Source organism: Pipra filicauda, unplaced genomic scaffold, assembly GCF_003945595.2.
Source record: "Pipra filicauda isolate LSUMZ 115617 unplaced genomic scaffold, ASM394559v2 scaffold89_size2521313_pilon, whole genome shotgun sequence".
Taxonomy (NCBI): Eukaryota; Metazoa; Chordata; class Aves; order Passeriformes; family Pipridae; genus Pipra; species Pipra filicauda.
In genome coordinates this window covers 1,397,334-1,410,818 of record NW_024105086.1, presented here as the reverse complement: position 1 = coordinate 1,410,818, position 13,485 = coordinate 1,397,334, and the positions used below count along the sequence as shown (strand labels likewise).

At 47.4% G+C, this 13,485-nt stretch overlaps 1 protein-coding gene across 5 annotated transcripts in view; it reads right to left on the bottom strand.

The window, feature by feature from the left end:
- Positions 1–13,485, bottom strand: part of ACSL6 (acyl-CoA synthetase long chain family member 6) — a 50,680-nt gene that overhangs the window by 13,341 nt on the left and 23,854 nt on the right. For 3 of the 5 annotated variants that reach the window (XM_027747715.2, XM_027747713.2, XM_027747714.2), the window contains exons 3-11: positions 12,782–12,896; positions 11,919–11,983; positions 11,401–11,502; positions 11,177–11,276; positions 10,315–10,493; positions 9,731–9,763; positions 8,588–8,639; positions 3,656–3,729; positions 543–755 (exon numbers count right to left, since the gene is read on the bottom strand). In XM_027747715.2, the coding sequence (XP_027603516.1) occupies positions 543–755; positions 3,656–3,729; positions 8,588–8,639; positions 9,731–9,763; positions 10,315–10,493; positions 11,177–11,276; positions 11,401–11,502; positions 11,919–11,983; positions 12,782–12,896 (933 nt within the window). The remainder of the gene's footprint in view (positions 1–542; positions 756–3,655; positions 3,730–8,587; positions 8,640–9,730; positions 9,764–10,314; positions 10,494–11,176; positions 11,277–11,400; positions 11,503–11,918; positions 11,984–12,781; positions 12,897–13,485) is intronic. The other 2 variants (XM_027747716.2, XM_027747717.2) reach the window with 2 other exon arrangements.

Here is a 13,485-nt window from a genome sequence, read left to right as displayed (position 1 = left end):
CTTCCCAGGGGACACTGGCTCCAGTGGTGCCCACAGCACCCTGCCCTGCCAGGAGCATCACGTGTCTCACACCATGACCTCAGTTTCCTCTTCTGCAGTGTAGCCAAACTGGGGTGGGTTTTTTTGCAGATCTGGTTATTTATGCAATAAAACAATTTTAGCTGATGTAGAAAATGGCATAAAATTATCTTGACCCCCATGAAAGGTCATCCTGGAGTGCTTAGAAAAGCTGCCCCCCAACCTGCACAGGCAGCAGTAGCCATGAGCTGAACAAGCAGGTAGCTCGTTGCTGAAGGGCTGTTTTCCAATCTCTGAGCCAAGTGTAAGCTGGAAAACTTGGGAAACTCTCCTGGAATAGCTCTGGACTCACAGCCATGGCACTGAGACTGCAGCTGGGCCCTGGTGTTATGCATGTGGCACTTCTGGAGTACAAGCTTTTTTAGTTCTACAAGGTATGACTGGTTATTTAGTATTTTATTCATTTAATTTTTTTCTTTTTTGGCGTGGAAAAAAGACGATTTCCACTGACACCAGGACCTTACCTGTACCATTCTCTCAAACATGTGTGCTAAAGGCAAATAGGAAATGTGTACATCCTCACAAGTAGGAGACCACTGACTCTGGAAGAAAACACAAGGAGCCCCACGAGGCCTCGTCAGTTCAGGCAGGTTTCTTACCTGTATAACTCTTTCAAACATGTGAGCCAGAGGCAGGAAGGAGATGAGCACATCGTCCTGTCTCGGAAAGATCACTTTCTGCAGGTGGAGGGCATGGGAGACAGAAAGGAAAGAAACACTGACAGGAAGACAACAAGAAAGTCATAAAACAATAAAGAGAAAAATGGCACCAGAGGAGCAAAAGGGTAAAGACTGTCAAGAGAGGAGGGAGCGGCGGACACAGGGAAGCGTTAAAGCCACAGCGTCATGGAGCTGGGTTAGCAGGAGGAGCAGAGAGATGCACACACAGGGCATGGAGAGGCCTCCACAGCAAAGGCAGATGGGAATCTGGGAATGGAGGCTCACCCTGGCAGAGAACCCAGGCTGTGTTCACTGCTCTCTCTCAGGAGGTGCTGAGCCCCCCATCTGTGCTCTCAGCTGGGTGCACAACAGCAGGATCCAGGAGCAAACCTGCAGGAGCCTCCAGGATCCCTGTGCCAACCTGCAGGAGCCCCCAGGATCCCTGTGCCAACCTGCAGGAGCCTCCCGGACACCGTCAGGGCTTTCCCACATTGCACAGAGCCCATCTGAGAGTCACAGTGGTACTGGAGTCAAAGTTATAGATTTTTTTTTTTTTTTTTTTTGCTTTTCCTTTGGTTATTCATTGATTTGAATCAGAGTATGTTGGGAAAACAAATGATTTCATTTTTAGCTGCAAAAATTATTGACTTCTGTTAGCATTTCTCATCATTTTAAGTGATTGAAATGTGATTTTAAGGGCATTGTCACTGTCCCACAGACAGGCACAGTGGGGAAAGAGAAAGTTGGGCAAATTATTAAGAAAATAACTGACCAGTCTTCAGTTTGCCAAGTTTTTAACTCTCTCCTGCAAGCTGGAATAAACAAAGGCTCCAAGAGCCTTACCTAACCCATGCCCCAAAAGAAAATAGCTTTTCTACCTGCATTTCCTAGGGTAAGGCCTGCTATACTATTATGGATTACAAAACCTGAAAGGTTGACTACCTAATAATTTGCACCAAGGCCAGTGGTTAGTGGAAAATGGGTATAAAAATCTATCAGGTCACAGTAGTAACAGTTTATACCCACTCTGCATCTCCACTGCTCGGGTGGAACCGATAACCCATGAGCTGGGATATGGTGGATGCAGGCACAGGAGTTCCTCCCTCAGGGGATATTTTATTGAAGTTAAATCTGGGCTGGTCAGATTTGGGTATGGCCTCCCAACCATCACCTCCTGAAGTCAAACAACACTGACCACGTGGGTGTTTTCAGCATCCCATTACATATTATTTTGTCTGTCAGTCTGAATGAAGCCATTAGGGCCTGCAGACCTATTTATATGTTATTACAGTTTGGCCTCATTTTTTGCAAGCACAGTAATGCAAAACCTTTAACATCACCAGGGTTTTTATGTACTGCTTTAAAGGCCCAGACAAAATAATTTGGTTTTAAATCAGACCAAAATGATGACATTGAATGGTATTTCAAAGTTGGCACAGTTGTCCAGTTAACTGTAAAAATTAAAACAGCCTCTTGGCATTTGAGACCAACCTTATAATGAAGCTCTGGGCTCACTTCAAAATATGCTCAATTTCTAAAAATCACTGATCTAAGTAAAACTGGCATGAGAGTATGTAAACAGCAACTCTACAGGACTTCTCATTTTATTTCACTAATTTATACTCTTTTCAAGTGTTTTGCACTTTGCTGAATTTCATTACTGTGGTCAGACACTGGCCAAATCTTGGGGATCAGCTACAGACCTTTCCCCCTGCCTGCAGTACTCTGGTGACTGGAGCTCTCAAATTCACAACCACTTACACCAGACTCTGCTCTCAATCTGATACCTTTGAGACGAATCAAGGAGTCCCACTGCAGTCAGCAAACACTAAATCCATTTTTATGGGCCAGTCTTGAAAGATGCCAAGTTCCCTCAGCTCTAAATGAGGTCTCTTCCAAAATAAACGTTGCTGCCCTTTGGAGCTCAGACCTCCCCACACCTCAGCTTTCATTTGTGCCTCTGAGGCCACCGAGAGCCCGAGGGCTCCTGCAGCAAAACACTGCCCTGGCCCTTCCCACTGCCCATGGCTGGAGCCACAGCCCTGCAAGGACTGGGACACGGGAGCTCAGTGGCATTTCTCACATCACATGTCCGAGTTTCTTTACACCAGGAAACCTCAGAAAGTTCAAGGATTAAGGTAATAAGACTGCAGTAATTTCAACCTCAACAATAAGACCAGCGAGGGGTACGAGGCAACCAACTGTCCATCCAATGTGCATATCATGACTTTATAGAATTGCTTGTTTGCTACCAAAAATTAGATTATTTATACTTGTTCTATTTAAGCTGTTAATCCTTACTATGTTGTGATAAAGTGATTCTGCTCCCTACAGTGTTTCTAAACACAAGTTTACACACCGTGTGAAACATATTATAAAGGCACTTGGCCAGTACTATGCTTTTTTAGAAACATGTATGACAGAAACTGAGATACACTGGAATATCAATGAAATTAACCATTCTTGTTAAAAAGTATGTATGTTCTTCTATATATTAATATATACACACACCCACTTGGTATGCAGAGAGCTTTCAAATCAATGAGGACGTTGTGGGGCACAATGGGACACAAAGAGCACAACTGCACCCTGAACTCCTCCTCAAGCACCAGTTGCAACTGTACAGGACTTGTCTGCTCTCCTAATTCTTCAAAATGAGTTAATTAATTGATTTACAGGAGTCAGTATTGCTTCTCAGCAATTTGTGCCCTACAGAGCCTGGGAGCCAGGGCTGGAAAGGGGATTTAATGCCCTCTGGTGCTGTAGGCTCAGCCTCGCTCCCATTCCCATGGATTTGGCCCTCTGAGCAGGAGAAATTTCACCTCTAATCTGCAAGAGTGGATTTGCAGCCCGTGCAGGGCCCCAGCTTAACCCCCACACCGTGCACATGGCAATGTTCTCTAGCTCAGGGTATTCACCTCCGTCACTTTCAAAAAGCCTGAAAAATCCGCCACCACATTCCCATGGGTCAGCATAGCACCTTTGGGGTTCCCTGCAAGGAAACAGAGAGGGAGTTTAAACCATGAGCCAGAAGGGAACTTTTGAAAATTTAACATCAAAAAAAAAAAATTAAAAAAAAAGAAACAAGAAATAGTTAAAATATTAAGTTCTCTTCTTGAATTTTAAAACTTACGTAATCTTCACCATCATTTCTCTGCAGTAACATGCACCTAAAGCACTTACTGCAATACTCAAACTTTAATGAAATGATACTGTAAACACAAATATTTCTGTTGGAGACTCTGGACAACAGTTTCCAGCAGAAATAACCCAACTGCCATTTCTGAGTGCTCATATGGAGCCGCTTGATAAGCACAGGCATCAGACCAGGCTGGCTGCTCCAGCCTCTCCAGGGAGGATTTATTTCATCCAGATTTTGACTAAGAATGATATTGAACACCAAGAAACATCATTTAAAAGGCTCTTACAGTCTTACTCAGCCAGTACTCTAGATAACCTGAACAATGCAGAAAACAAAAAGACTCTATGAGGCTGCAATTAAAGGAAGTCATTAATAGTGTCAGCAGCAGAGGAGAAATGTTTTGGAGACAGCCCTAAATCCATTAGGGAGCCAGCAAAGCCCCGGAGCTGGGTACTGCCCCTGCAGTGTTTCACCCACCACTGGTGGGCAACTCTGCACGACCAATATTTGCTTTCTCACCCTCTTTTCTCAGCTGGCCACCCCTTGCATCTCAGATCTGTTTAGACGCCAAAATACAGGGTTTGTTAAGCAGCAAACACAGAGGCTGGAACCTCCAGGCACACAGACCAGTGGCACGGAGAGCTCTGCACGTCCTCCTGTCACAGCACTGTCCCTTTTCATCACCCTCCAAGGGTTTATTTCTGAAAAGAAGGTGTAGCTCAGCTCGAATAAAGATTACAGGCCCAGCCTCTCTCTCTCTCCAGCAGGTTTTTAAGCAGATTGTTTTAATTCAATCACACCAGTGCCACGTAGCAGCACATGGGAGGAGCTGTGCCCTGCGGGGCCCAGCACGGGGGGCACAGGCAGCCTGGCAAAGCTCCTACAGGTAACGGAGCTAAATGGCAAATCAGCCAGAATTTCATCCTGCCTTCCTCGGATTAGAAGGGGCACAGGTGCTTTGTGAATATGTTTCAGCACAGGAAAAGATGTTTAATCCTCTCACTTCAGAGGCATTTTGCAGGCTGGGAGCCCTCCGGGGTGGGCACGGGCACACACAGCACTGAGCCCTGTGCCCTGCCAGTGTCACCAACATCGCTCCTACTCAACCTCACAACTAATTAAAGGCAGGCCCAAACGGCAGGAGCAATTGCTGCACACATTTATTGCACCAGAGAGGGATATATTTTTAACACAATATATTCCACTGAAAATCCATATCTGCTGTTCCATGTGCCTCGAGTAATTCAGTCCCAAACACTTGCAGATGAACACGGTGCACAGGAGGCTGGTTTGGTGTCGCTGACATTCATCCTCATCCAAGGCTCAGGAGTGAAGCTGGGGCTGACAGCTCTGCCAGCCACAACTGCTCCTGCCCTGATGTGCTGGACCAACGGGCTGGTGGGTGCCAGCTCAACCTGGCAGGTTATTGTCACAGCTGGGTGCACACATGGATCCAGACTTCAAGAAAACTCCACAAACCAGTGTCAGTTGTAAATACACATCACAGCCCAGAAATTGTTTGTGTTATTCCAGCTGAGTCCAGCCAGACACGCGTGCGCAGCCCTTGCAGCTCCCACAGCTCCCACAGCTCAGAGAGGATGTGCTGAGTACTGGTTTGGAAACTCAAAACTGTGCCCTCCAGCTATACCTACAGCAGAGTTGGTCCCTGCACCTTGACAAAGCTCTTCAGTTGTTTGGTTTTTTTTGAAGATTTCAAGTATTCAAGGCCAGGTTGGACAGGGCTTGGAGCATTGTGATCCAGTGGAAGCTGTCCCTGCCCATGGTTGGAACAAGATGTGCTTTAAGGTCTCTTCCAAACCAAACCAGTCTGTGATTCTATGGGAAGATTTCTCAGATCTCAGACTCATTTACTTGCTCCACCTCTGACTTGAATGCAGTTCAGTACCTCTGTTTAAGCCACCCTGCCACGCCTGGAAGCAGAGTGAACATCCTGGCTCCTTCCCTGGGTCCCTCCTGCTCAGGTTGTGGGATAACGGTGTCGGAGCAGAGCAGCAGTGTTGGAGCCAGGAGAGCCTTCATCGGGAGAAATCCAGAACAAACCACGCTGCCACAGGGCAGCTGCAGCTTTCTTGGGCTGGGGGACTCCTGTAAATTCTGACCTTCCTCAGTAGTTCTGTTCTAAGAGTTAACCCAGCAAATCAGGTGCCCCTTTCTGTGAGCCCTTTCCCAGAACTGCCACTTTGAGAGAAGAAGGTTGGCAGTCATGTTGCTGTTCTATTTTAAAAAAATCAATGCCAAGTCTGTAATGCTGCTCTTGTTTGAATTTCCTCAGAAAGACAGACCCAGTGAGTCTCCTGTTACGGAACAGATGCCCTGTGATCCCAACCATTGATAGCCCGGGAACGTCAGGTCCTCCTTATCTTGGTGCCAGGGTTTGACAGTTCTCATTAGCAATAGAACCTTTCCCACATTGCTAAAGGGGTCTTTCAAGTAGCAGCTCCAGCACTAACTCAGAGGTGTGATCCATCAGTGTTTTGGGATGCAAGCACTTTCCTCGGCCCGGGAGCTCTGGCAGACAGGAACAGGCACTGCCAGGCTGGGAGAAACCGCTGGGAAGTCATTTTTATCCAACTGGTTACGGGTGGATCCTTGAGGGAATGACAGCTGACTCCTCTGGAGTAGCCAGCATGAAAAATTTTATCCTGATGGTTTGGGGACATCTGTGTGCCTTTGGCCCATTTCCAAGTGCTGATGGTTTCTTGGCACAACCATGAAAGCTGGTCTTGTCATCGGAGCTCAACAACCTCAGACTCTCCCTTCTCCCTGGGGAGGCGTTGGGACATCTGGTCCTATCAAAGAAAAGCAAACATTAAAGTCTACTTTGGGGAATTGTTTCCAATTTTACCATTTTCAGGTTACAAATTCTACAGAAGAGATTTTTTTTTTCACACTATACTAAAAATACTTAGAGCCCTTCAGAATTGAAAAAGCCCCAGAGAACATATTCTTTGGAAGAAAATTCTAAATCTGGTCATTAAAAATGACGGGCTATACAGAACTCCAAGCCTTTTACATCAAAACTAATACAATGTAGAAAAAAGACCAGAGTGTTGATGCAAACTCTGGAAAAGCCAGAGAGCGGTGTGCAAAGTCCTGCACTAGCAGGGTGGGTCACAAAGCATTGCTCTGAGAGAGTTCAATTTGAGAGGTTTGCAGAATTTGAAATCTCTGGTTTGGATGGGAGAAAGGAAATGAGCTCCCTGGTTGTCCTAATTCTGTAACCTCGGGCATTTTTCTAAGAAAAACACAAAATCAGAAGCTGGCCCATGACTGCATTTGCAAATAGGAAAAGAAAGTTAAAAAACCCCCTTTTCTATGCAGAATTGCTTATTTAGAAATAAAAATATCAACAAAAATGTGGCTTGACAAATTAGTCACTCTGCACTTGAGAATGCACACAAACACTCTGTGCCCTGCTGTATCCATGGCATGGCTCCTTCATCTTCCTGCAGGTCCCAGCTGTGCCCAGCCCCTCTGCACTGACCCTGTACATGGCTGTGATATCCATGTCCTGCACTGACTTGAGTCTTTCCCATTTAGGAATTCCCAGTGCTGGGACACAGCAGAGTCACAGGCTCCTTTCCCTCCGTGCTCTGCCCTGGGAACTCTGAAGTGCAGATCCCAAAACTAACAGTGATGTACAAAAGTAAAATACCCAAACCCTTTTAATACACCTTGAGTTTGTACCTGGGGTTGATAAAGCAGTTGCCTACCTGGTCTGCAGCACAGGTCTTCTCTGGGGGGTGGAAGATGAAGGTGTCCCCTCGTGCCCAGCCTGACCCACAGGCTGGGCAGCACCAGCAGCTCCAGCATCTTCTCTGGCCTAAAGGGGCTGAGGCCAAACCGAGGATGCTTTGGGGTAGGACCAAGCATTAGACAATCCTGAGAGCACAGGTGAACGTGGAAGAGCTGCTCCAGCAGTCCCTGGAGCATGGGAAGTGCAAAGGCAGCTTCCCAAGCAGTGATGTCTCGTGCATCACCCTGTGCAGCTTTTAGGGAGACGTTACAGGGGTTGAGTTCTCAAGAGCAGGAAATTCCTGCAAGCTGATGAAAACCAGGGTCTGGAGAGAGGAGAAAGCACTGCCTCTGCTGCAAACAGGCAGGAAAATGATGCTGCTCATCCCCAAGCAAAGGAGGCCAGTGGCACATGGGTACCAGCACCCAGGGCTGCCCAGGCTCAGCCCCGACCTCCCCAGCACGTGGTGCCCCAGGGCCAGCCCAGGGACATGGGCAACACACCAGCAGAGGAGACAGAGGTGACAAGGACCTTGGTGAGGCTGAGGACATCAGTGTGCTTAGGATACAGAAAATGGGAAGCTGTGGAACCACATTTCAGTGTTTTAGGTTGGGGGTTTTTTTAAACATCAGCAGAAGATAAATACAAATCAACCAAGTGCTTCACAACTACACTGTAAAAGGGGAAGCAGAAACATGGGCAGGTTCCCAGATAACTGGAAAATTGCACTGGCAAAGTGTATGTCAGAGAATTCAAGTGAAAAAGAAAAATGTTATTTTTAATTTGCAATCTACAGAAATGTATATACATATATATATTCTAAAATATTTAAAGTGCATAGAAATATCATTGCCATGTCAGTATAACAGCAAGTTTGCATATATTGAAATGGGATTAATGAATAATTTCATAATATATTCTAACATTTCAAGATTTAAATGCCTCTTTTACCTGTAGTGCCACTGGTAAAACAGACAATTGATAGATCTTCCGGTCGAGGAGGCTGGAAATACACAAGGAGAATAAGAAAATCACATTAATCAAATGCAGAAGGGTTAACAGGAGAGACTGTTGCCATTGTGTAAACCTAAAGACTAAACCAATTATGTTTTAGCTTTGCCATAAAAACCTTTCTGTCCCCTCAGACCATCATAAAACTCTTTTTATCAGGTTTCTTCAGTTGATGCAAACTCTATTCCTTGTGCTTTGCTCCAGCTGCACTAAGGACATGCTTTAGGGTAAGAAGACTGAGGGAATACTTGCCTTGCCATTAGTATTTGCAAAGACATCATCTATACCTGTAGGTGTGTGGGAAAACTTGAGACAATTTACTGATTTCCAGATAATTCTGGAAACAACTCCACAACAGGGAACAAGATTCCAAAGCTGCTGATTGCTCCCATTTCCAGCAGCATCTCTGTATTCTCAGCACCACCTCATGTGTGTGCTATTTTGGGTCATGAGTGACTAAATAAAAAGCTTGAACATCAGAAGCTGTTTTTGAGAGTTTTGCACGAGTATGAGCAGCCAGTGAAAAATATCACAGCAATTTTCCAAAAATATCCCAGCTAAATACTGCCAAGGAGTGTTTCTGAGCTACAGAAACCCCAGCAGAAAGCAAAGGGTGCAGAGACATTCCCCCAGTGCCACCCTGGGTAACTACTGGAATTCGAGTGACTTAACCACAGCATTTCACTGCTGTCCCATTAAATGTTCAACAGGGATGAAGCAAATACTGTCCATCCTTCCCTGGGAGGGTGGGCACAGGTTGCCCAGAGAAGCTGTGGCTACCCCATCCCTGGAAGTGTCCAAGGCCAGGTTGGATGGGGCTTGGAGCAACCTGGGCTGGTGGGAGGTGTCCCTGCCCTGGGCAGGGGGTGGAATGAGATGAACTTTAAGGTGCCTTCCAACCAAACCATTCAATGATTCTGTGATCTCCATTGGATGGTATCAGCAGTCCCTGGGCTCCTCCACTGTTTCCCTCGTGGAGAGGCTTCCTCTGCCAGAGAAAACCGTCCCCCCTTTTGTCAGTGCAATAAATGTCACACTGTCAGCTGCAGCTGGAAGTGGCAAAAGCAACATGCCAAGACTCACCACAGGCACATGTCGACTCTCACGGCCACGGTCCTGGAAGAGATTAAAGTAACAGAAGTGACTTTCACTTTAATTCCTGCAGTGTAACCCACTTGCTAATCATCTGCAAACCATTAAGGGAGAGTGTGAGCTAGAGCAGAAAAATTCGTGGCTGGCACTTAGGTCATCTCTTCTCTCCAGACTTTCTTGCCTTAACTGCAGTGCCATCCTTGGATTTCAAGCAGTGCTTGGGTTGGTTGAGCTGGATCCAGGGTGTTTCATACAAGTGTGAGGCTGTAGGCTTATATGTAGGAGGACAGCATCTCAAATAACAACCTGTTTCCCAGGCCTAAATAGCAGCTGATAGTGTATTTGAGGAGAAAGGACTGGAATGTTGGCTCTGCCATCAACAAGGAACAACACCAAGAGGCAACTGCACCAAGCTCAGTATTATCAGCCACAAGCTCAGTGTTATCAGCCATAAGCTGCTCTTTTGTGCTCTCCAGACACTGAACCTGCCACGTGGTTCACAAGTCCCCGTATATTTTACTGTCTTTTTATAGAAATTACAAAGAATTGTTAAAAGAGAGGGAGAGCAAACTCACCTCCACCTCCTGCATGGTCTGGATGCGAACCCCGCAGCGCCTCCCTCTCTCCACCAGCTCCTTCTCAAAGGGGTCCATCAGGATGATGGAGCTCAGGCCTGGTGTTTCCTTCCTCTCCACGTGGTCCAGGAGGATCCTGGCTTTTTCAGGCTTGTCACAAATGACCGTGGAAATGTCAGCTGGAAGAAGAGCAGCCAAACAAGCTGTTTGCAGTAAATCCTTTTTAATGCAAGACTCTGGCTCACAGCTAACGCTGTATCAGTTCTGATAGTCACTCCAGGCTACATCAGAAATCCCAGCACTCTCTTGAAAAATTACTGCAATCTTAGCTAACCTAAATCAATACCAGAGCTGCAGCTGACATCCACGATTATTCTGGGATTCAGCTCAGAATAATAAAATTGCTCCCCACACGGGTTATAAAATCCAGGAGGCAAAATATGAAGCAGCACAGGAGTGGGTGGCTGTGGAGTAATTCCCACACCCAGAGCAGCCCTATCCATGGCTATGCACAACTGGGACTGTGAGAAACACAGCAGAGGCAGCCCTGACCCAGCATGGGGACACACGGCTCCCCAGGAACCTCTCTGAGTGACTTCAGGGCACTCAGAGAGTCACAATGCCCCATCCCTGGGAGTGTTCAAAGTGTTCAAAGCCAGGTTGGACGGGGCTTGGAGTAACCTGGGACAGTGGAAGGTGTCCCTGCCCATGGCAGGGGGGTTGGAACTAGGTGAGCTTTAAGGTCCCTTCCAACCCAAACCGTTCTAGGATTCCACATTCCCCTGTCTTTTAGAAGCAGAAAATGACCCATTCTGAGCAACAAAACTGATTTCTGAGAAGATTACATCAATTTTGGTGTTACCTGTGTTGACAATGTACCGAATGGCTCCAGGACCCAAAGTGTCATAGAGGGGAACCACCACCATGGAGTAGGTGTAGCAAGCCAGCTCAGAGATGATCCACTGCAGGAGGGCAGGGAAGCACAGAGGTGAGAAGGGGCCGTGGGAGCAGATTTAACACACTGAGAACAAGCTGACAAGTCAGGAACATTATTAATACAACATCAAGGTGAACTTAAAATCTCACCTCTGGACGGTTTTGAGCAAAGACCCCAATGAACTGCTTTGTGGATGGCTTGCAGCCCTGCTGCAGAAGGCCTGAACCCAGAGCTTCTGCTCTTTCAGCCACCTGGAATTTGGATAGGAAAAAATACATTAAAGAAGAGGAATATAAGCAATACCAAACTAAGTGAAGAGTTATACAGGGAGGCTCTCAAATTATCATATTTGCTATGGAAAAGTGCAATTTTTATCTTATCAGGAGCCATCATTAGTTGACTAGCAGCTGATGTCTGGCTGGCGATGCCCCACAGCTCCAGAGTGTGTCAGTGCTGCAGTCAGGAGTGGGCTCATGGCATGGAGCCAGCCCCTGGAAGCTGACACACCGATACAACACCTGGATGTGCCAGGGTGGGGACACGGGAACCCTCGCACAGCTCAGGAGCTACACCCTGGTGTGGCCCGTGTGTCACCAACGGGCACCCAACACCCCTTCTTCTGTCGGGCAGGGGGAGAGGATGGACAAGGGTGTCATCTCCAGCTCACCTCCTTGTAGGACAGCCACTGGTAGGGCTGCTTGGGTTTCCTGAACCCCAGGCAGGGGCCGTTCTCTGGAAGACACAAGCAGAGATGACAAGTCATGGGGGTTAATGCCCAGTGCCACACTCTGGGGATGTGGCAGAGCCCTCCCACAGTAAATCCAGTTACTGGGGGGGCTGCCTCTCACTCCAGCAAATTACACACACAAGAGCACCTGATGGAAATTGAGCTGCTGGGATCCCAAAGAGCTCTAATCCCCCCCCCGAGCTACAGGAGGGACAGCAGCAGTTTGCCCCAAACAGCTTCATCAGAAGACACTTCTGGGAAGGTCATGTGAGCATTAGTGTCTGATGAGGGCTCTCATCCCAAACCCCAGCTCCCACTGCTTGCACTGCCTTTTGATTAAAACAGTTCAAAGTGAAAACTGCTATTTTTAGCCCAGCCTACTCTGGAGGAGTAAAAACAACACGCAGCACTGTGTGACAGGATGAAGATTTGAAAAGTTTAAATAATTTGCTGACTGTACCTACCTGCACAAGACCCTTTCCTCCATACACCTACTGAGTCATTTATTCACCCCTGTCCTGTGGGGTGGAACAGGTGCAATTCCACTGAGGTTTTTGGTGGTATCAAAAATAATAATCTGACCATGAAATTGTTGTGTCCAATGAGGCATGACATCATAAACAGCAGACACAAAAATGGTTATGATAGAGCAGGGAAGAATCATCGTGGCTTTTTGGAGTGGGACTCGATGTCTCAGGAGTGTTTGAGAGCTTTCTGATGGTGCCATCAACTGATGGGTAAGGACACCTGCATCACCTGGTCCCCCCCTCTGCCCCCAGGCCTCCTCACCACCGTGCTCTCACCAGAGATGCTGAATCCCCTCCTGAAGACCTCGTACATGGTCCTGGCGTCATCGTAGTAGTGTGTCAGCAGCTGAGGGCTGTCCCCGATCACCGACCGGCGCGCCCCGGCCAGGCCCTGCGGGACATCAGGGGACAAAGGTGACACGGGTGGGACAGGGAACCCCCCCACAGCACCACACTCCCCAAAGAGCGGTGAGACCTCTGCACCACCACCACACCCCTGCCCCAAAAAGGGACGGGGAGGTGGGACATCCCCCTCAGCACCCCGGTGACACCTGCCCAGAGAGGAGCTCATTGTCATGGGAGAGGGCTGATACTTCCCAAGGGGATTTAAGCAGGAATTATGGATCTGCAGGTAATGGACTGGGCTGTGCTGGGGGCAGTGACTGCTCTGGGCTCCACAGATCCCCAGGACTGGCACCACGGGCACCTTCTCAAGGACATCCAGACCAACATGAAGGACAGACTAAGGCAGAGGCTCAGCAGGGGTGTTTTAGGAGTGGGCAGGGGAGATAGCCAGCGTGGGGGTGACCAAACTGGGACTGCACTGGGAGCCAGAAGAAAGTCTAACTAAAGCCCTAACCACAAGGGAAAAACTGCCTTGAAAAATGTAAATTCCTCCCACCCTTTTAAGAAGGGAATTAAAGACAATAACTTTTTAGAGGGAACATCACAAAAGGTTTTAAAAATTCTCATCCCACTTT